This window comes from Hemiscyllium ocellatum, chromosome 8 (assembly GCF_020745735.1).
Source record: "Hemiscyllium ocellatum isolate sHemOce1 chromosome 8, sHemOce1.pat.X.cur, whole genome shotgun sequence".
Lineage (NCBI taxonomy): Eukaryota > Metazoa > Chordata > Chondrichthyes > Orectolobiformes > Hemiscylliidae > Hemiscyllium > Hemiscyllium ocellatum.
In genome coordinates, this window is record NC_083408.1 from 89,605,683 (window position 1) to 89,629,175 (window position 23,493).

General features: G+C 38.7%; 1 protein-coding gene across 1 annotated transcript in view; it reads right to left on the reverse strand.

Annotated features, from left to right (window-relative positions):
• Positions 1-23,493, reverse strand: part of ppp2r5eb (protein phosphatase 2, regulatory subunit B', epsilon isoform b) — an 85,958-nt gene that overhangs the window by 12,999 nt on the left and 49,466 nt on the right. Inside the window, exons 3-7 of the mRNA XM_060829343.1 lie at positions 21,732-21,833; positions 14,711-14,803; positions 13,344-13,474; positions 8,960-9,019; positions 3,163-3,271 (exon numbers count right to left, since the gene is read on the reverse strand). Of these exons, the coding sequence (XP_060685326.1) occupies positions 3,163-3,271; positions 8,960-9,019; positions 13,344-13,474; positions 14,711-14,803; positions 21,732-21,833 (495 nt within the window). The remainder of the gene's footprint in view (positions 1-3,162; positions 3,272-8,959; positions 9,020-13,343; positions 13,475-14,710; positions 14,804-21,731; positions 21,834-23,493) is intronic.

A 23,493-nucleotide genomic window follows, 5' to 3' on the forward strand; every position in this document is an offset into this window, starting at 1 on the left:
TGCATACAAAAATCAAATCAAGACAGCAGAAATTGGTCATGTATTACAATCAAGCTTTGCCTGAAATATTACCCACCTTTGAGATTACAAAGATGCAAGATTGTATATCAGAAAGAAAAATTAAACAGAATTGTGATGGTTTTTCTGCAAGCTATTGTCCTTGAGTAGTACAGTATTGTTTCTTACAAGCTTGTTATGGTTCTACCACCTATAGCTGGTATAATGGCAACAATGCAATTCTCCCCATTACAGAACAACCACGATTATCCGAGCAGGACGGGTAGGAAGTATTTTGTTTGGACAACAGAGGTTATTGTATAACAAATTTAATACTATGAACAAACTCTTCAAATGTTTCAACTTCCTTCCATCTAGTCTTCCCCAACTGTGAGAATCTAAATTTATAAGTATGCTTGTAAATTGCAATACTGTAGCAGCAAAGTACCAATATTTGCATAATTATCCTGAAATTTAATTATTAAGCGAAGCAAAAAATACAAAAAGAAAATACATAAAACAGATCATTACTACTTTCTTTACAACATACACATCTGAAATATATTGGAGCACAAACTTTGAAAACTGTTCTCTAAAATAGCTGGTATGCCTAATGTGATTTCAGTAATGCTTTTGTCACCAACTGCTCATACCACATAAAAACTTAGTTTAATGAAACTGAGTTACTGACAAGTTTCAGTACACAGCTAAATAAAAACAAATTGTACACCCGTAATTCCTTCTGATTAGCTAACAAAATTACTCATGAAATCATACGATGGTGGAGATCTTTATGAACACAATTGTTGACATAACATATACTGAGAAAAAAAGTCTCCAGCCACATTGGATGGAGTCCTTCAACCCACACAACAGCCAGTCATGGACTCTTCACATCATTTCTAAATGTCCCTAGGAGAATGCTATAACAATAGAAAGCATGGAAGAATTGTTTCAGCCACACAGCCAGCTTTCAAAACTATGAACTCCTTCTCTATTTCTAAAAAAAAACAAACTCTAAAAAAGCATTTATAGTAATATGGACAAAGGCCACTAATTACTGCTTATCTCCAAACACGCTCAAAAATGGAGGAGTGAATCACCTCAGCCACTGGTGGTCTGCAATTTCAGCACACAATGAAGAGTTAACCTTACGGTTGTGGTTTATGAGTTACAAAGGCCAATAGGTTTTCTTTCCTCAAAGATAGGAGCTAAACAAATGGATTATGATATATCCCAAATTGCCTGAATTTAACTTCCCACGCTGCTTTTCAAAAAACTTTTTGGAATCTGACCTCAAGATCATTAGCCATCGAATTCCCGTTAGCCGTTGAATTCCTCATTCAGTAAAATAATCACAACAGTAGTTTCCTTCCCTCACCAAAGAATTGAATGTGTTGTTAATTTCAAAATCTTTCTGAAAATTCACGTTTGAATCCAAACAATGAGGTTTTTGTTCTTAACATTGCACTGAAACAGCTCTCATTGAAGTCACAAATAAACCCAGAGATTACCACGGTGTCTGTCGATCATGCCTCAGTTTTCTGTACGTGTTACTACCTTTCACAACTGTTAAATGAAAAATGGTCACAACACTCTTGAATCCTACTCTTTAAGCTTTTAAACTAATCTGTTTTGAAGCCATTAAATCCAAAAAAAGACTGAGGTACAGTCAGAATACCTGACTTGTTCTTCCCCACCCTGTTTATTCACCAAATACTGGAAACATTAATTATCATAATTTGACAGCGTTACTAGTGTGCATTCATAGGTATTAAATAATGTACAAGCATAATTACACAGAATTTGCCTTTAAAGTGGTTTCTTTAGTTACAACAAATTAAATCAGATCTCTAATCATTTTCCCCACATCCCCATTGCAATACCCAAGCCAAAATTATAAATACATAATTTTGAATATTAATACAGTAATATACCAAAAATGATATTAGAAAGTATCTCAACTTGATTTCTACTTCATAACAAAAGCAGATCACCTTTATCAACTGCCATCTGAGAGCGCTTGCTGTGCATAAGTTGTCTGCTGTGTTTCCTAGATCAAATCAAGTTTACTCTTCATCAGCATTAATTATTTGTAGCAGTATCGCAGAAATAATCCCATTTCTCTCAAACTTCATCAGAAAATTGCTAATTTGAAAACTGGGTAAAGCATACTTGAATACACTTGCCATATCCAAAACTGAAATTTTCAAGGTAGTTCTATGGTGCAACTTTTTGACATAACCTACATTTGGTTGGTGGCACTAAGTTCATTACGGGAATATCCTCAACCACCACCCAGAGTTGCCTTTATAAGATACAGGCAGGACACAATAGGAAGATCGATCAGTCTTGATCTCAGTTTACATTCATGAGATGATTGAGTACATCAAATAAATTTAAACAGAGTACTGGTGAAAAACAACAAATAACATGAGTGCTGGCCAAAAACACAAAAGGATCAGTTTCAGCATTCCAAATTTGCAACAAGGGATTCAGCTTTGTCATTAAATGAAAGAGATTGTTTGGAACTCAAGAATCATGGCACCACTTTCCATCTCAGCATCTATTCTGCATTGATCCTGTGAATTTTCTCTACGGCATTTTGTTTATTTTCTAAAAAAATCCTGTTTGACTTCACAAATTATTTTTCCAAATAAATTCCAGGTCACATACTTTAAAAAGTCATTTGACCATGAAACACAAAGATAAATGCTGTGCATGCTTATGACTGGAAAAATTCATAATAGACCCTGTTCTCGTTGTAAATGACCTGAGGATAAGTTGGAGCCAAATAGGATTGAATGAATTCAAAGGACAGATTATGCTTTGCTGTCAAAGAACATTGATAAACTATTCAAACAGTTAGAAAATCTGTTGACAATCAAAAGACTGCAAAAAATTGTCAAAACAAAATATAAATAGCAATAATTCATGCTCTCCTCTACTTGGGAGGTTAGATTTATAGCCTTTGAAAGGAGAAAATAATGTAAATTGTTTTGCAAAATGGAGACTTACAAGTGAAATGGGAATGATCATGTCTGCCCTTTATGGCAGAATTTCACATATGGATGGTATCAATGGTCACTTACACCTCTGAACATGAGCAATCTCAATCTGAATAATCTAGCAATAGAAAATAAGTAAATCAAGTAACATTCCTACCTGTGCATGGAAAAGTGATAAACTCCTCACAGTATGCAAAGGGAGCAGAACCTTAATCAGAAATTGTTTGTGTTCAGCCTTCAGGGGCAATGCAAACCCATTTATTATACTGTCAACAAAAACAAAAGGAATGGTTATCCACCACAGCCTTAAACGTATACAATACTCTACCATTTTTCCAGGAACTTTATTAAAAGAAAGTGTTGATATCAAATAAAAAGAAACAGTTCCAATTAAAAGAGTCATCATCTTCTACATGTAGCTCAATGCTCACATTTTTAAACATTTCAGGCATTTGTTCACCAAACTGCAGATGCTTATGTTGGCCTTGTTTGACAAAAAATCAAAAAGACGACCTCCCTTTTCACATCTACACTATAGCTAACTTATTATAGTTAGGCGTTGTAGTACATACAACTGTGCCAAGTAAGGCCAGCAGAATGAGAGCACTGGATTAGAAAACCACAATGATATAAAGTCATCAACATTTCAAGGCCACTTCTGTAAGCACGTGTGACAAATGTGTAAAATAAATCAGCTTAACTATCAATTGTTTTTGAACATAAAGTCTTAGAAAGACAACCACAGAATCGCAATGCTATTTTGCGGACAACTCTCCAGTCCACACAGCTCATTTACTTCTAGCGCTTCCATTTCCTTCCCAGCCCCACCCTCTAAAATTTCAGGGCAAGGAGAAAAGAAACTGAATCAATCAATGCACTGTAAGAGACATGTTATACAAGTCATTTATTAAATAATGCAATGCCTATTCCTGTAATACTTGGAGTACAGTAATGTGTTTAGCTCTTAAGATGCGTCTATGTTTAACATCGCCTGACCCCTTCAGGCCACAGCAAAGAGATGTTCTTAAAAAACCAGTTACTGCAGTTTATAAATTCCTGAACCTATTTAAAGCATGTAAATATCTGGCTGCAGTTGAGAACTCAGAACTGAACTGTTTACAATCAGTCTCTTTTATTTTACACCAGTAATAAGGTCGAACATCAGAAATGAAGGATATATTGGGCATAACTCCATGTGCAAATCTTGGATAAAGAATTTCCTGTATAGTTGGGCAATAAAGGGTAAAACACAGTAGACTACTTTTGAGGCAGTTTCATTTAAATGTAAAAGTAGGTGATGGTCATTTAGCTCTGAGTCTGCTCTGCCATTTAGTATGACTGTGCTGATTATCCAACTCAGTAACCTGTCACTGCTTTCTCCCCATATGATTTGATCTCTATAGCCCCAAGAATTAACTTAACTCCTCTGAAAATATTAAACATTTTTTTGTCAATTGTTTTCTATGGTAGAATTTCTCAGACTCACTACTCTCTAGGTGGAGAAATTTCTCCTCATCCCAGTCCTGAATGACTGATTGTGATCTCTGGTTCTGGACTTCATGGTCATTGGAAACCATTTAAATTCAGTTAGGAAGTAGGTTACTGAAGGATGTTCACAGTGAGGAATTTAGTGATGGTGACACCACTGAATGTCATTGGGAAGTGTTTAGATGGTCTCTTGTGAAGATGGTCATTGCCTAATATTTGTGTGATGTGAATGCCGCTAGCCTTTTTTCAGTCTAAATTGGTCGAGGTAGTGTTGTATTTGGACATGGGCTGCCTTAATATCTGAGTTGTCACGTATGGTGCTGAACATTGTGCAATCAGGGAACGTCCCCACTTCTAATCTTATGACTGAGGGAAGGTCATTGATGAAGCAGCTGAAGATGATTGGGCTAGGAAACTACCTTAAATTACTGTACAGATGTCCTGGAGCTGAGATGACTGACCTCCAACTGGTTTGGTATGTCCCAGATATTACTCCAACTAGCAGAGAGTTTCTCCCCATCCTCGATTCCAGATTCCCATTTACTCCAGTTGTGTGACGGCTCTTTGTTTTCAGATTCAGTCAGAGTCTCATCTGGGCGGCATGGTGGCTTGGCGGTCAGCACTGCTGCCTCACAGTGCCAAGGACCCTGATACAATTCCAGCCTCAGGCGACTGGCTGTGTGGAATTTGCACATTCTCCCAGTGTGTGCATGGGTTTCCCCCAAGTGCTCCGGTTTCCTCCCACAATCCATAGATGTGCAGGTTAGGTGAATTGGCCATGCTAAATTGTCCACAGCATTCAGGGATGTGTAGGTTAGGTGCATTAGTCAGGGGTAAATGTTGAGTAATAGGGTAGGGAAATGGGTTGGGGTGATATACTCTGCAGACGGTCAGTGTGGACTTGTTGGGCTAAAGGGCCTGTTTCCATGATTCTCTGATTCTAAAGAGTTCTACAGCACTGAGACAGGCCCAAACTAGTCCATATGACCAAAATGTTCATCAACGTTAACCCCATTCCGCTGTACCCTTCTAAGTCGTTCTAATCCACGTTTGTCTAAATGCCTTTTAAAATGTTGTTAACGTACCCACGTCAACCACTTCCACTGGCAGCTCATTCCATATGCATTCCAACCCCTCTGTGTAAAAAAGTTGCCTCTCAGGTTCCCTTTTATTCTTTCCCCTCTAATCTTAAACTGATGTCCTCTAGCCCTTGATTCCCCAACCCTGAGAAAAAAAACTGAGAATGCATTCACCCTATCCATGATCTTATACACCGCTATAATATCACCCCTCAGTCTCCTGCACTTTAAAGAAAAAAGTCCAACCTCTCCCTATAACTCAGTCCTTGAATCCAGGCAATACCCTTGTAAATTTCTTCTGCACTCTTTCCAGTTTAATAACATTCTTCCTACAGCATGGTGACCAAAACTGAACACAATTCCCCAAGTGTGGCCTTATCAATGTCCTGTACAACTGTAACAAAACTTCCAAACTTCTCAATTCCCTGACTGATGAAGGCCAGTGTGCCAAAAGTCTTCTTCACTGCCCTGACTACCTGTGACTCCACTTTCAGAGAACTGTGGACCTCAACTTCAAGATCCTTCTGTTCCTTTATACTCCCGAAAGCCTGAGCATTCTCTCCTATCTTGAATTGACTTTCCAAAATGCAAAATCTCTAATATAGATAAGTGTTTCTTTGAGGAAGTGTCAAGACAAGTCAACGACGGCAGAGCAGTGGATGTGGTGTATATGGATTTCAGCAAGGCATTTGATAGGGTTCCCCATGGTAGGCTCATTGATAAAGTCAGGAAGTATGTGATACAGGGAGATTTGGCTATCTGGATTCAGAATTGGTTGGCTGACAAAAGGCAGAGAGTGTGGTTGTACATAGAAAATATTCTGCCTGGAGGACAGTGTTGAGTGGGGTCCCGCAGGGCTCTGCTCTTGGGCCTCTGCCCTTTGCAGTTTTTAAAAATGACTTTGATGAGGTGGTCGAGGGGTGGATTAGTAAATTTGTAAATGACACAAAGGTTGGAGGTGTTGTCGATTGTGTAGAGGGTACTGCAGGCTGCAGCGCGACATAGACAGGATGCAGAGCTGGGCTGAGAAATGGCAGATGGAGGTCAACCTGGATAAATGCAAATTGGTGCATTTTGGAAGGTCAAATTCGAATGCTGAATATCAGATTAAAGACAGGATTCTTGGCAAAGTGGAGGAACAGAGGGATCTGGGTGTGCAAGTACATTGATCCCTCAAAGTTGTCACCTAAGTGGATAGGGTTGTTAAGAAAGCATATGGTGTTTTGGCTTTCATTTACAGGAGTTTAAGAGCCATGAGGTTTTGCTGCAGCTCTACAAGTCCCTAGTGAGACCACATTTGGAATATTGTGTCCAGTTCTGTTTGCCCTACTATAGGGCAGCTACAGAGGCTTGAGACGGTGCAAAGAAGGTTTACCAGGATGCTGCCTCGGCTGGAGGGCTTGCCTTATGAAGAGAGATTGAATAAGCTCAGACTTTTCTCTCTAGAGAGAAGGAGGAAGAGAGGAGACCTAATCGAGGTGTACAAAATAATGAGAGGCATAGATAGAGTCAATAGCCAGAGATTTTTCCCCAGGGCAGGATTGACTGGTACAAGAAGTTATGGTTTGAACATAGTAGGAGCAAGGTATAAAGGAGGTTCTTTACGCAGAGAGCTGTGAATACATGGAATGCATTGCCAGTTGAGGTGATGGAAGTGAAGTCATTGGGGACATTTAAATGACTGCTGGACATGCACATTGATAGCAGTGAGTTGAGGGGTGCTTTGGTTAAGTTACTATATTTTATATTAGAATTAAGTCTCATCACAACATCGGGGGCTTAAGGGCCTGTTGTGTGCTGTACATTTCTATGTTCTAAACACCATTTGCCATTTCTTGGCTCACTTCCCCATCTGATCAAGGTCCAGCTGCAATTTCTGATGACCTTCCTCACTGTCCATGATACCTCCTATTTTATGAAACAGAGTGAGAACAGCAATCACTCCATCCCTCGGTGGTCTCAAACCACCAACTTTCAGTTAACAGCCAAAATGCACTGACCAAATATGGTCTTGATGTCAAGGGCTATCACGCTCACTTGACCTCTGGAATTCAGCTCTTTTATCCATGCTTGAACCAAGGCTGTAATAAGGTTAGGAGCTGAGCAGACCTAGTGGAACCCAAACTCTGCATTACTAAGCAGGTTATTGCTGAGCCGGTGCTGCTTGATAGCACTGTTGATGACACCTTCCATCTGTTTACTGCTGATGGAGGGTAGACTGATAGGGCAGTAACTGGCCAGGTTGGATGCGTCCTTTTTGCGTGCAGGACATACTTGAGCAATTTTCCAAACAGTTGGATATCATTGCAGTACTGAAACATGTCGGTTAGGGGTGCAGCAAGTCCAGGAGCACAAGTCTTCAGTATTATTGCAAGAACGTAATTGGGGCGATAACTTTGCAGTATTCAATGCCTCCAACCATTTCTTGCTACCATGTAGAGTGAATTGAATTGGCTGAAGACTGGCATTTGAGACGCTGTGAACCTCTAAAGGAGGCCAAGATGGATCATCCACACAGCATCGAGAGAAGATTGTTGCCAATGCATCAACCTTTTGAACTGATGTGCAGGGCTCCCGCAGTATTGAAAATGGGGATACTGTGCAACATAGTCTTCCAGCAAGTTGTTTAATTGTCCACAACCATTCACGACTGAGCTTAGATCTGATCCGCTGGTTGCCAGATTGCTTAGCTCAATCCATCACTTGCTCTTTGTGCTGCTTAGCACATTAGTCCTATTTTGTAGCTTCTTTCTTGACTGATCATTTTTAGATATGTCTAGTGAAGCTCCTGGCATGCCCTCCTGCACTCTTGACTGAACTACTATCTATTAACTGCCCATTTTTACTCTCTAAAGGAACACAATATACTTTCTAATTTCCTTTTTAAATATTCTTGCTATCCATTTTCTAACTCACTTCCTCCTATGTAACCTTGTTACTATTCTGATATTCTTAATATTCTGATCAATTATCCAAACGATCACTCATCTTTGTGCAATTCTATGCTTTCCTGAACATCTTTAGTTGGCCACAGATGCTGGCTCTTTCCTGGAGAAGTTTTTCTTTATCGTAGGAATATATTTAAGAGTATTTGAAAATAACCCTTTTAATGCCATCTTTATATGCACATCCAATAGTCTGGTGTACCGGGTCAATTCAGCTAGCTGAGTTTCATGTTCATACAGCTGGCAGTAATTGTAAAATAACACTCTTAGACCCAATCATCACCCTTTCAAACTGAAAGTAAAATTGAGTAATATTTTGATCACTGCTCCCAAGGTAGTCTTATCTTGATGTTACAAATTAATAAAGACAGCCATTTAGGAAAAGAATCAGAATTCTATGAATTTGTAACTAAGCTTAAAAATTAGGTGCGAGGTTGCTTACCTTCCTAATATTTCCAGAAGCTCTGCTACACCATTAAAACGTTCTGTTTCATAAACAAATCTGTAAAGAAAACTGAAGTATAAAAGTGTGCGCTTAAACAGCAAGCGACACTTGCATTTTTACGGAAAGAGAAAACGAAACACCAAAAACTTGTCGTATCAATGCCCAAATATTTTTAAAACATTTAAAAACTAAAACTATTGTTTTAATATTCTGAATTAGAGAGAGTTCAAACCTTAAAACTACAGGCAGGGTGTTAATTTAGAAAATGTACTGCTAGCTAGCCAAGAAATGCTACAGATGTAATTTTTAACATTTGTGACCAACATACTACATTTTATTATTGACTTCACTTGCATTTTAGAAAATGATGAAAGATCTCCTTATCTCTTACTTATTTAGAACTGGATGGCCTGCACCCAAGTTTTGGGGGAGGGTGAGCAGCCAGAAATCATGGTACATACTGGCACCAATGACGTAGCCAGGAAAGGGATTGAGGATCTGAATAGTGACTTCAGAGAGCTAGGATGAGAATCAGAAGAGCAGGACGAGTAGTGTAGTGTTCTCAGGTTTGCTACCGGTGCCACGGGACAGTGAGATGAGGAACAGTCAGTAAGTATAGCTTAGCACGTGGCTGCACGGCTGGTGCAGGAGGAAAGGCTTCACATACCTAGACCATTGGGGTGCCTTCTGGGGAAGGTGGGACCTGTATATGAAGGACAGATTGCATCTGAACTGGAGGTGCACGAATGTCCTGGGTGGGAGATTGGGTCGAGTGGTTTGGGAAGGTTTAAAACTGGTTTAGCAGGGGGTTGGGAACCAGAGCTACACATCTGAGGGGAGTGGGGAAGGTGGGTCTAGTTGTAAATGAGGCAGTGACAGGATGCTGTGAATCTATTGGTAAGGTTTTTCATGTGATAGAACAAAAGGATCAGTTAAAATGTGTCTGCTTTAATGCAAGGAGTGTCAGAAATAAGTGCGACAAACTTCGAGCGTGGATTAGTACTTGGCACTATGATGTTATACCCATTAACAGAGACGTGGGTTTCATAAGGGCACAAGTGGTTGCTGAAGAACGGTGTGGGGTGGGGTGGGGGGGGGGTGGTAGCATTGCTAATCAGAGTGCATCACAGCTACAGAAATGAAAGTCGTCAAGGAAGGTTTGTCTACTGAGTCAGTCAGTATGGGTGGAAGTTAGAAACAACAAGGGAGCAGTCATCTCATTAGGGGTCTTCTACAGGCCCCCCCTAATAGCTGTAGGGAGATTGAAGAACTCATAGGCCAGCAGATTTTGGAAAAGTGCAAACGTATCAGGGTTGTTCTTATGGGTGACTTCAACTTTCCCAATATCAACTGGAATCTCCTTAGTACAAATGGTTTGGATGGAGTTGTTTTTGTCAGGTGCGTTCAGGAAGGTTTCCTTACTCAGTATTTAGACAGGCTGACGAAAGGAGAGGCTATTTTGGATTTGGTGCTTGGCAATAAGCCAGGACAGCTGTCAGATCTCACAGTGGGAGAACACTGGTGACAGTGACCACAACTGCCTCACATTTACCATAGCCATGGAGATGGAAAGGAGCAGTTACTAAGGGAAAATATTTAATTGGGGCAAAGGAAATTATGATGCTATCAGACTCAAGTTGGGAAGTACAGATTGGGAGCAATTGTTCCACAGAAAGGGCACAGACATATGGAGACTGTTTAAGGAGCAGTTGCTGCAAGTGATGCATAAATTTGTTCCTCTAGGTAAGGATAAGATTAAGGAGCCTTGGATGGTGAGAACAGAGGAGTCAAAAGATAGAAGGCAGCTTACGTAAGGTGGAGGAAGAAAGCACAGATTTTGACGATTACAGGCTTACAAGAAAGGAGCTCAGAAATGGACTGAGGAGAGCCAGGAGGGGGCACGAGAAAGGGTCGGCAGGAAGGATTATGGAGAACTCAAAAGCGTTGTATGCATACGTGAGAAATAAGAGAATGATCAGGAAGTAGGTCGGTCCGATCAGGGATATTGTAGGGAAGTTGTGCATGGAATCTGAGCAGATGGGGAAGCCCTAAATGAGCTTTTTGCTTTGGTTTTCACTAAGGAAAGGAACTTTGTTGTGAATGAGAACTTTGAGGAGCAGGAAAACAGGCTTGAACAGGTAGAGATTGAGGAAGTTGAGCTGCTGGAAGTTTTGGCAAACATTAAGGTCGATAAGTCCCCAGGGCCAGACCAGATTTATCCTAGGTTTCTCCGGGAAGCGAGAAAGGAGGTTGCTAAGCTGCTGGCGAAGATATTTGCTTTCTCACTCCCCACGGGAGTCATCCTGGAGGATTGGAGGGAGGTGAACGTTGTTCCTCTTTTCAAGAAGGGGAATGGGGAAATCCCTGGCAATTACAGACCAGTCAGTCAGTCTTATGTCTGTGGTCAGCAAGGTTTTGGAAAGAATTCTGAGAGATAGGATTTATTCCAATTAGGAAAAGCATAGCATGATTAAAGGCAGTCAGCATGGCTTTGAGAGGGGCAGGTCTTGCCTCATAAATCTTATAGAGTTCTTCGAGGTGGTGAGGACACAGGTTGACAAAGCTCAAGCAGTGGATATGGTGTACATTGACTTCAGCAAGGCATTTGATAACGTTCCCCATGGTAGACTCATTCATAAAGTCAGGAGGTATGGGTTACAGGGAGATTTGGCTGTCTGGATTCAGAATTGGTTGGCTGACAGAAGGCAGAGAGTGGTTTTAGTAGATGGAAAGTATTCTGCCTAGAGGTCAGTGGTGAATAGCATCCTGCAGGGCTCTGTTCTTGGGCCTCTGCTCTTTACAGTTTTTATAAATGACTTGGATGAAGAGGTTGAGGGGGTGGGTTAGTAAATTTGCCAGTGACACAAAGACTGGAGGTGCCATCGATAGTGTCGAGGGCTATTGCAGACTGCAGTGCAACAGACAGGATTCAGAGCTGGACTGAGAAATGGCAGATGGAGTTTAACCTGGATAAATGTGGAGTGAAGCATTTTGGAAGGTCGAACTTGAATGCTGAATATAGGATTAGAGACAGGATTCCTGGCAGTGTGGAGGAACAGAGGGATCTTGGTGTTCAAGTTTATAGATCCCTCAAAGTTGCCACCCAAATGGATAGGGTTTTTAAAAAAGCATATGGTGTTTTGGCTTTCATTAACAGGAGGATCAAGTTTCAGAGCCACAAGGTTTTGCTGCAGCTCTACAAGACCCTGGTGAGACCACACTTGGAATATTGTGTCCAGTTCTGGTCGCCCTACTATAGGAAAGATGTGGAGGCTTTGGAGAGGGTACAATGGAGATTTACAAGGATGCTGCCTGGACTGGAAGGCTTGTCTTGAGGAGAGGGTGACTAAGCTCAGATTTCTCACTCTGAAGAGAAGGAGAAAGTGAGGTGATCTGATCGAGATGTACAGGGTAATGAGAAGCATGAATACAGTCGATAGCCAGAGACTTTTCCCAGGACAGGATTGACTGCCATGAGGGATCGGTTTTAAGATGTTGGAGGAAGGTATAGAGGAGACATCAGAGGTAGGTTCTTTACGCAGAGAGTTGTAAACGCATGGAATGCACTGCCAGCGGTGGTGGTGGAAGTAGCAGAGTCATTAGGGACATTTAAGTGATTGCTGGACGTGCACATGGACAGCAGTGAATTGAGGGGTGCAGAGGTTAGGTTATTTTATTTTAGATTAGGATTAATCCTCAGCACAACATCATGGGCCAAAGAGCCTGTACGGTGCTGTACTTTTCTATGTTCGAAGAAGAGCCAAGTGTGGAAATAGTGGATACGTTGGTAATGATTTGTCAAAAGGTCACCAGATTTCAAAATTTGGAAATGTAACTTGACTATTCAAGAAAGGTTGGAGACAACAAAAGAAAAAGGACCAGGAACAGGGCATTCAGCTATGAGCCTGCTCTGCCATTGCAGAGTATGGTACTAGTTCCAAATGTGGCCTTAACCACTTTTAGAATTCAAGTTGACTAAATTTTAGCCCCAGATTGGAAAGAGCTTTGATGCAAATCCAGGAAGATGCCAGTTCCTTGTCCAATTAACCTTCATATGAGCGGTAAGTCAGTTAAGACAAGGAATGATGCTAATCAGTCCCCATTCTCAGTGTTAATAGGCTGATAGGTTACTGGAAGCTTCAATAAGCATATTGCAATTCCATTATGGCAAGCACATGAAGTGCATTCACTACCCTATCCACCATGAGCAATGCACAAGGCAGACAACTTTGTTGAGGTAAAAGATTGACATAGATCTTCAAACTAGTGGAGTATTACTCGGCATCCTCATTTCACTTAACTTCTTTTCATCTACCCCCAAAATAACACTTGAAAATACTGCTTCAATACTCTCAAATCAACTTTTAACAATAACACTTACTGTAGAAAAATATTGTTAATTTGCTTTCGGATAAATGCTCTAAGTCCAAGAAACTTTCCATAAATTCTGTGTAAAACAGTCTTCAGGTAGTCTCGTTCTCGGGGGTCTTCACTGTTGAACAATTCCAAAAGCTGAAAATGACCAAAAATATAACTTCACCTTTCCCATAAACCACTTGTCCAGTTTACAAGTTTTACTTAGTTTATTTGTAGTCACCAAACCTTCATTTCAACATTAGTTCAACTGTAATATAATGCAATTTTGCTTAGCTCCCAAGAAATGAGATTTCTGAGCAAGTGTAGAATTCTAACAATTTTGATCTAAATCAAACATACAGGTCACAATAGAAACTAATCCCAATACGTTACTAATAGAATATTGCATTGACTAAAAGATCACAATATTCTAGTTAATTTTCAATTCAGTAGTCATCTCTAACACCTTTTACACACACACAAATGGCATTCTCTATAATCAAATACTGCTGTTCAAATATTTCATAACTTTTACATTAATTACTTAGTTCAATATCATGAGATTCTGGGCAGTGGGTTGACACAACAGGAGTGTGATTAGTAACAGCAGGAAATCTCGAAACCCAAAACGTGACAGCATTTAAAGGCATGGAAATCTATTTTTGATGGAATAATCCACTTGCCACCTGCCCCTAGAATGCAGGAATCTCTGATGTGGGATTAAGGCAAAACATATAAAAAAGGGACAAAGTAAAGAATAAAACTTATTCCATAGACAGTATAGCTGCATGAATGTCCTCACTTAGAAATTAAGGCCTGCACAATTGTCTAGTGAATCTTCTACACTGAACAGTTTTCATATGGAATGGCACATAAGTCAATGAACATTAGTCTCCGCTACACAATTACTCTATCAGTAAATTTGTAACTAATCTTATTCACCCCATTACAAATTAAAAGATCCACACAAATCCGGAGAAGTTTCTTCTGAGATTTCTCTGCGAATTTATCAAATGACAATTAGATGGAAATGTAAACACAAGACTTTTTGTGGGGACATGAAAGTTGCAATAAATTTTGAATCCAAAATATCAAATTTGAACAGGTTAGATACATTTAAGGAAGGCTTGCACAAAACTATTAGTGCAAAACCAATGATCCACAATTTCACAAAGCTTTAAAAGGGATATTAATAGCAAACCACTGGATATTGTTTGCCAGAAGAGTGGTGCAAAAGGATATTCAAAATATCATTTATACCCAAACTTAAATATATAAACATTGCCAAAACAAACTGCTACTGTTCTATTGTTCCATTGTTCCATGCCTTAACTTTATGAAAGTACAGGTAATATACAATTACTTATCTAGTCAAAAAAAGTTCACACGCACCTGCAATACAAATTTCTGATCTACATATTTTTTGGCAATACTGGGTTGGAATTCTTGACTCTCCAAAAACCGAATGAAGAACTCATATACAAGCTGAAATAGATAAGTTAAATTACAAAAAGGATTAAAAAAACCTTATTCACTTCTAAATGTAAAAATACCAGAAAAAAAATCAAGTTTGAAAGGGTCTGTTTTCAGCCATCATTTCTTGTTGATTTCACAAATTTTTCTCCATTCTCGCCAAAAGAATAAAATGTTGGTTAAATTAAGTAGTGAAGGCATACACAAAAAAGCTCAGTGGTTTAGCAAAAAATGCAGCACATTGAGAAAGTGGAATTAATAGTTATGATTCAAAGTTAGTAATCTGTACACAAGAGCTAAAAAAAAATTCAGTTCTGATACCTTATGAGTAATGGAGATGAGAAAGGAAACAGGAACTGAGACAGACTGTTGCTACAGCTTGAATTAATGTGGAATCAACTAGGTAAACGTTCTGTGTGTGACCAACCTCCTGCACCATTACACTACTCACACATTTGTAATGAACTTAGATGACTTAAAGTCACCTTGTGCCATTCCTTCTAAAATAAAAATCTCATTGCTTCAAACAGCAACAATCTCTTGCACACTAAAATGGCTGCCATTTGACTTTTCGCAAGCCACAAAATTCTCCATGTATCTCAGCTATATATGCTAATCCAATTTCCTGTTTAGTTTACAGTCCAAAAAGGAAACTATGTGGTTCCTTAAACGTCACCACCCTTAAGGCAGACTACACAGTTTTAAATGTATTACTTATAAACATAACACATAATACAAAATAAAATCATTCCATTATGCAGAATTTCATCAATTTATCATTTTCCTCTCAAACCCTTAACTATTTCAATTGATTATTTTGAGCATGCCTACTTTTACACCAACTTTTTCAGCAAAATGAACATTTTTTTTTACTGTGAATCACTGAATCAATAAAGGTTCATCAGAACAATTTTGCATAGTCTTAAATTTCTCCATAAAGCTGGTGGATTACAGTCAGAATATATTAATGTTGTTCAGCAACTAGGTCAGGCACAGACTTGAAAATGCTTTGGAGCCAATAACTAACAAACATCTCCATTTCCACTACACAGTAGTACTTCCAATTTTGGTTAAAGGTCTTAAAAACGTCTCTTTTGCTGATTCATTACTTCCAATGAGTCTGAACCTATCCCCAGTACACTAACATTAACTACTATTTTACTAATTCATTCTTGGCAAGAATGATTATTAAACCAGCCAATTGTAATTCCCTAAACAGATCTTTTAATTGCTTTCCAAGTGTTACTTTATACTAATGACATCATCTAAAAAAAATTAAGCACTTTAGCTACAACTTGATTCACAAGCCTTCGGAACGCATTTTTAACTGGAACAGCATGACCTTGACGTTGAATAATCATTTCGGTGTAACAAACATTGATATTTCTTTATCTCTTGGTGTTAATGTTATTTACCAGTTCACCTTCGACAGATCGATCTTAAAGGAATGAAACACTGCCAAATCTAATTGAGAAATATAGTATGAATGCTTTTTTGTGACTGCATTTATTTTCCTGTAGTATATGTGAATCTAGTTGACCCATTCAGTTTAGGAATGAACACACTGGTGAACTCCAATTGCCTGGCTACGTTCAATCAGTTGATATTCAAAAATGTATTTAAATCTTCTTGCCCACCAAAGCTTTACCAATAAGAATGTCATTTTATTGGTATGGATTCTGATAAACCTATATCATGCCTCACTTACAGTGTACATCTTGGTGTACCTTGAATTTCCTCAGTAATCTTACTAGGTCTAAGTATAAAAATACTAGTGTATAACTGCCTAATATTTCACTATTGTTAATCAGATTATGGGAGGTTAACTTTGTGAACTATCTGCCTCTCCTATTTCACTCACTGACTTTGTCAACCTCTACTACTCTTACCACTTGCTTTGTCTCATCTTCCTCACCAGCATGTTTAACATGTTTATGTGACAGATTCTTCTTTCTACAATCCAGAGCACCTACAAGATAAGTCACTTTGTAAATCTGCCTAACTATTTCAGCTGGACTACAAAGGTTTCAAAGGTTCATTTTGCAATAGTAATTGCACTCATACTTGGTTTCCTTTTTACAATGTTCCAGTTACAGCATGTTTGTCCATTTTTTTTCATTTTTGCCTGTGAACTTAAACCTTGGAGATAGTGAGAACTGGAGATGTTGATGAGTCAAAGCTGATAAAGAATAGAACTGGTAAAAGCACAGCAGGTCAGGCAGCATCAGAGAAGGGGAGTTGATTAGCAAGTTTTGAGAAGATTTGTAGCTCAGGTTGAGGTTTTGGATTTAGGTTTGCTCGCTGAGTTGATAGGTTGATTTCCAGACGTTTCATTATCTTACTAGGTAACATCTTCAGTGGACTTTCAAAGCAATGCTGAAACTTCCAGCTTTCTATTAATATGTTTAGGTTTCTTTGGGTTGGTGATGTCATTTCCTTTGATGTTCTTTAGATGGGGTCTAACTCCGTTTGTTGACAGAGTTCTGGTTGGAATGCCATGCGTTCATTAGCTGACTACTCAGACCCCTTGGCATCATGGTAGCCTACAAACCTACCAACACACTAAAACAGCAGCTGATGAACTTGAAAGACCCTATACAGGCAATGAGCAAAACTAACGTCATTTACAAAATACTGTGCAAGGACTGTAAACAATCAATACATTGGACAAACAGGTAGAAAACTAGCCACCAGGATACATGAACATCAACTAGCCACAAAAAGACATGACTCTCTCTCACTAGTATCCTCACATACAGATGAGGAAGGACACCACTTCGACTGGGACAATACAAACATCCTACGACAAGCCAAACAGAGACATGCACGAGAATTCCTAGACGCATGGCATTCCAACCAGAACTCTATCAACAAACAAACAGAGTTAGACTCCATCTACCACCCCCTAAGAAAAGGGACAGGAAGTGACTTCACCACAGGAAATAACATCACTAACCCAAAGAAACCCAAACATATAAATAGAAAGCAGGAAGTTTCAGCATTGCTTTGCTGAAAGTCCACTGACGATGTTACCTAGTAAGATAATGAAATGTCTGGAAATCAACCTATCAGCTCAGCAAGCAAACCTACATCCAAAATGGGAGTTGATGTTTCAGGTCAGAACCTTTCACCAGTCCTCAAATGTTGATTCCCCATCTCCTCTAATGCTATCTGACCTGCTGTGCTTTTTCCAGCTGCACAACTTCTTAAACACTCCCATTCTATTTTACACACTCTTGTGTCTCTCTGAAAATATGGGACATGTAATTTTCAATGTTTTGAGGATTTGTCTTTTTGCCTTATAAACAATGTTAAATTTTTTGCCATCTCTCATGAACATCATTTTGAACTATGTTCTCATGATCAGTTTTAATGGACTCTTACCTCAGGACTATACATCAATTTAAATGGACTAAACCCAGTAGATTTAACTGGGGAGTCTTTTACAGCAAATTAAGAAATCTAACCCTTTTTCCAATCCTGTAAGTATGCAAAACAATTACCCTACATGATCGTTGAGAGTCTGAAGATTTCTCTCTGAAGCCACCATGTTCATGAATGCACTTCAACTGTTTTATAGCCAACTTGCAAATTAAGTTTAAGTTTCCCAACTGTCTGATATAGTGTGTTTTTTATAGAATTACATTACACCCAAATGGAGGCCTGACATGCTAAGAATTTATGCTCACTGATGCATGGCTTTTTCAAATTCACATCTTGCCATAAAAACCTAATAACGCTACTCAATGTCACATTATTAAATTTGACAGGACCACTATCAGGTGAACTGCCCATTGCTTATCTGGAAGAATATAAAAATGTTCCCACTCTTTCATCAGATCTCCATTTCTAATACAATACCACTCAATCTTAGTCAGCCTCTGCTTCAGTGTATGCTAACTGTCAATTTATCTCTGAATCAGCTATTTTAACATCTTTTTGTGGTAATGCTTTGATGTCTGGTAATGAAATTTACTCAGCCACTGTTGTGTATGCTAAAGGGAATAACAAAATCCTGAACAGAGTCAATACACTGCAGATGTTGGAGGTCTGAAACCAACAGTGCGAGAAACTCAGCAGGTTTGTCAGCATCTGCAGAGAGAATCAGGGTTAAACAGAGTTTAGTTCTGAAAAGTCAAACTTGAAACATTAATGCTGCTTCTCTCTCCACAGATGCTGACAAATTTTCCACAGAAAAATACCAGAAACTGGTTGCAGTAAAACTGCTGTATCTTTAACCTCACTTGGATTTTGAGATTATGGGCAAAGCTATAAACTTCACTTCAGCCAGTCAGTCAATTTTGTCCACAGGGATTTTTTTTTAAGCAACTCCTTCTTCTGGAGAACAAGTCTCACTAATTGCATTTTGAGCAAGAGAACCAGGATATAACTTAACCTTTTTGCTTTCTCTGAATTCTCCAAAAAGGAGAAATAATGTCCTCTCCAGCAAAAACATCTTTAGCTTGTGCTCCTTAATAAAGCTACAGTTTAGTGGAATAATTTCAATGCAGAGAAGGTCTCATTCAATGACAAAGAAACCTTTATCTCTAATTTTAGTCACCCCTGCTGCAATCACAGCAGTGTTTACCCCCAGTTTCATCACTGTAGTTAAGCTACAATTTGATCGGTGGTATTTTCCATGCAAGTTTCTGATCAACCTCACTCCTATGAATCCCAAAAAGGTCCTGTGGGCTTTCCATGCTACTTCCAGAATTCTGAATAAAGGAATCCTATTTTCTTACAGTGGAGGTTTGATTTAAACTTTTGATATTTACCATCAAAAATTATCAGAGAACTTCATACATGATATTTACTCCTAATACCCATACCCACACCCACCTGTCAAAAATACTTTGTATTAAACCTTTCAAATTCAATCTAGGTTGTCTAGACTACCTCCTCAAATTTCTAACCTTCTTTCTGCATGATTCAGGAACTAACACACACCCAGAAGTTAAAAATCACACAACACTAGGGTATCGTCCAACAGGTTTAATTGGAAGCAAACTAGCTTTCGAAGCGCCACTCCTTCATCAGGTGATGAAGGAGCGCGCTCCGAAAGCTAGTGTGCTTCCAATTAAATCTGTTGGACAAAAACCTGTTGTGTGATTTTTAACTTTGTACACCCCAGTCCAACACTGACATCTCCAAATGACACACCCAGAATACCTCTGTTCAAAAATATGTTGCATAACCCTTTAAAAATCTCCTTCAACGGCAATGCATACTTTTTATCTGCTTGATCAGTCAACTTGCTTGGTAATGTCCTGTTTTCTTCTGGTCACTTCAATTGTTCCACTATTTCCTCAAATGAAAAAGAATGCCTCCATGTTTTTAACCCCCTGTCAGTCTGAAACAAATTTAAACAATCTTTACTCAACTCTGAATTGTGACTAGGCTTTATCAGCATATAAAATCTTTTCTTTCAATTGCTTTTTGTATCATGATTCATTATCAAATGTCTATTTTCCTTTTCTCCCTCCTGAATCTCTAGTTTGAGCCTCTTAAATTCTTTTTCTTGCACCTTTTCCTTTCTTTGAATTGCTCACTTTTATTCTCCCCTTTCTGAAGATCTTCAAGTTCATTTATTTCCAGCTCTTGCTTTTTCATTCCAATGTTCCTTCTCCTCTATCTTATGCTGTTTCAATTCTCTTTGCAAGCTGCTCTAACCATAATTGAATCTTTGTTAACTCAAATGAGTGACTATATACATCCTCCTTCCTGTATTTCCACCAGTCTAGATCATGTGCCAACATTTCACTCACTTTTGCCTTCTTGGCACTGGAAGGCAATTCTATTTCTGATTTATATGCTCATTGCATCTGTCTGGCTTTTGTTACTTCCTTTATATTTATCACAGATACTTCTTTCAGCAAGACGGTTTAAGCTATCTTCAATGCCATCTTGAGTATAAGAAACCTGGCATCTGTCCGTTTATCCATTAGCAAATACCTTTACTCAAAATCCAATTTGCACTGTCCTCATTCAAATACCCAGCAGTAAGACTCCCAAACTATTTTTACAACTGAGCTGGGAACAGTTTACTGATAGAAATGCCCCACAGTTTGATAAACTATGGAAAAACATATAAGATAAAATCTCAATTTGACCACTAAGATGATAATTTTGCCAATCTGACTGCTATGCAGGACAAAGGCAATTTATACCATGTTATATATCATTGACAGAAAATATTGGAACACATTTAACAGTGGCAGAGAAAATCAAGGATTTCTAATCTAATACTTTTTAAAAATTTAAACCATACTCCTCCAAAAGACCCAAATACACAGAGTCATGATTAAGACAGGTAGTTTAATACACATTACAGATGGACAGGGTAAGGCAAAATCCAAAGTCTAGTTTTCATGGGCAAATTAAAATCTTTTACACAGCTCCTCTCTATTTGCGGCACTGATAACACAATGCTACCAGTAAGGCAACGGTCATTCTTCACTGATTGCTGATCTGCCAAACAGAGGTCTTTTGTTAGATTAAAACAAAGAATTCTTTCTTGGGTTTTTGGTCAATTCCCTCACAATGGGAAAAGGGGAGAGATGCTTTCAGTTCATCGCCTTTGGAGGACTTCAGCTGCTCAACAGGACAGCTTCACAGCAAAACTGCAGCTCGACCAAACTGACGGTCGTTGTTAGGCCATTGGTTCTTTCACGTAAACCCCTGTGCCACTCTGTCTCAAATAAACAACCTCACTGCTTCAAAATATCTTGTCTGCCATAGCTAAAAATGTGCACCGCTTGATTTTTCCAAGTTGCAAAACTCTCCTGCTTTCTCAGATATGCACAAGGCCAACTTCCATTTCAGGTTACTGTCCAAAATGGAAAGACAAATGTGATCTATTATAGTATTACAGATTACCAAAATGCTTTAATAAGTAAAGCATATTAACCAGCTATTTTACTTCTGAGCATGCAATGTTCACCTGTAAATGAGGCCAGGCTGCTTCAAGCACTGGTTCATCTTCTTCTGGATCAAACTCTGAAGATTCTGAAGGTGGAAGGGTCCTAAATATATTGAAAGAAACCTATAACAAGATAGAGTACAAAATTAAATGCTGAATTCTCTCCTTCCAACCCCATCCAATGCACTCTGATTAAGAGTTATGTACTGACAACATGCTGTGCAACTATTTCAATAAGTTCCTCAAAATTCCATGTAATACAGGGAAAATGGTGCATTGAAAATCACAGCCAACAGAAAATTATGGAAAGAATTCGAGAGACAGTTCAACTGTTGAGAATAAAGTCCTTGTGGGAAACTCAGCGAATACAAAGTATAAACCCATATTTAGATATTCATTGTTTTTCTGACAGTTTTGTGTCAGGTTTTTCTGATCAAATACTTCAGATCAAATATATCTGATTTACTCATAGCGCTTGGATTGAAGTGCCTAGGTAGACTGCATCCAGGTAGATGTATTAATGCATAAAATGGGTGTAACATTACATAGTGCAGTGCCATCCTTCACCCTCAACAACAAGCAATTTTCATGCTGAACAGTACATGTCTCTCAAGAAAGAGAAAATATAAAAAGAAAGCAAAGAAATGTAGATTGTCTAAAGAAAATTTTGGATGAAAGTAAAAAATGAACTAGAGATGCCTAGATGAAGACAAGGTCAGTTTGGATGCTATCAACTGGATGCACTATAATCAATCTTCCCAGGATTCTTTGGGAGTGTCTTTCAAACCCATGGCTTCTATCACCTAGAAAAACAGGTCAGCTGGTGCACAGACACAGCATCACTTTTAAGTGACACAATTCCCCAACTTGGACATTTATTATAAGCCTTCATAAGCACAAAACCAAAATTCTTCAACCCAATCCGACAGCTTTGTGAAAGCACCCTCACTATGTGAACTGCAATGGCTCAATAAAGGATTTTCCCACCATCTTCCCAAATGCAGTTAGGAATGGCTATTAAGTGTTGGTCTTGCTGGTGATGCAAAAATTAAGTATAAATAATTTTCAAATATTGTAACCATCCAACAACATTCACCGCTGCATGTGGAAATAATACTCTAGTGAAATAGTGCAGCTCACTTGGTCTTGGGATACAAATAGTGAAAAACTAGTATAACAGGATTGGAAATGCACAATGGTGTTGATCAAAATATGTGAACAGAAGACAACTTTTAGATTGCTTATTTAAGTGAAAGCTACATCAACACTAAAGGAATACTGGTAAATGGGACTAGATTAATTTAGGATCTCTGGGTGATATTGACAAGTTGGACCAAGGGTCTGTTTCGGTGCTCTATAACCATGACTCTGAGTTCACTACTTCACTTCAAACGCATGCCAGAGGTAGAGGTAATCTCCTTAGCATTATACACCAGCTAGAATTCTGAAGACAAGCGAACAGTTTCATATAAAATAAAAAAATAACTTTTAGAACACTGTTAAAGATCCACTCCAAAAGACTTCAATCTATTACTGCAAATTTAAAATTACCTTCTCCAGAAATGTGTGTTGTGCAACTTAAAAAAACACAATGTGTTCACTACAATTTGAATTAACATATAAAACAATAGCAGCAAACATTTGTCATTTGATTTGCTTTCTCACTGTGTAGATCAAACCATGTAAATATTTAGCCAGACAGGTAGTGGGTGGGCTGCGACTCCTAATGTAAATAAACAAAGCAAATGTATCAATGCTCTAGAATTCTGCACCTGATCTTTTG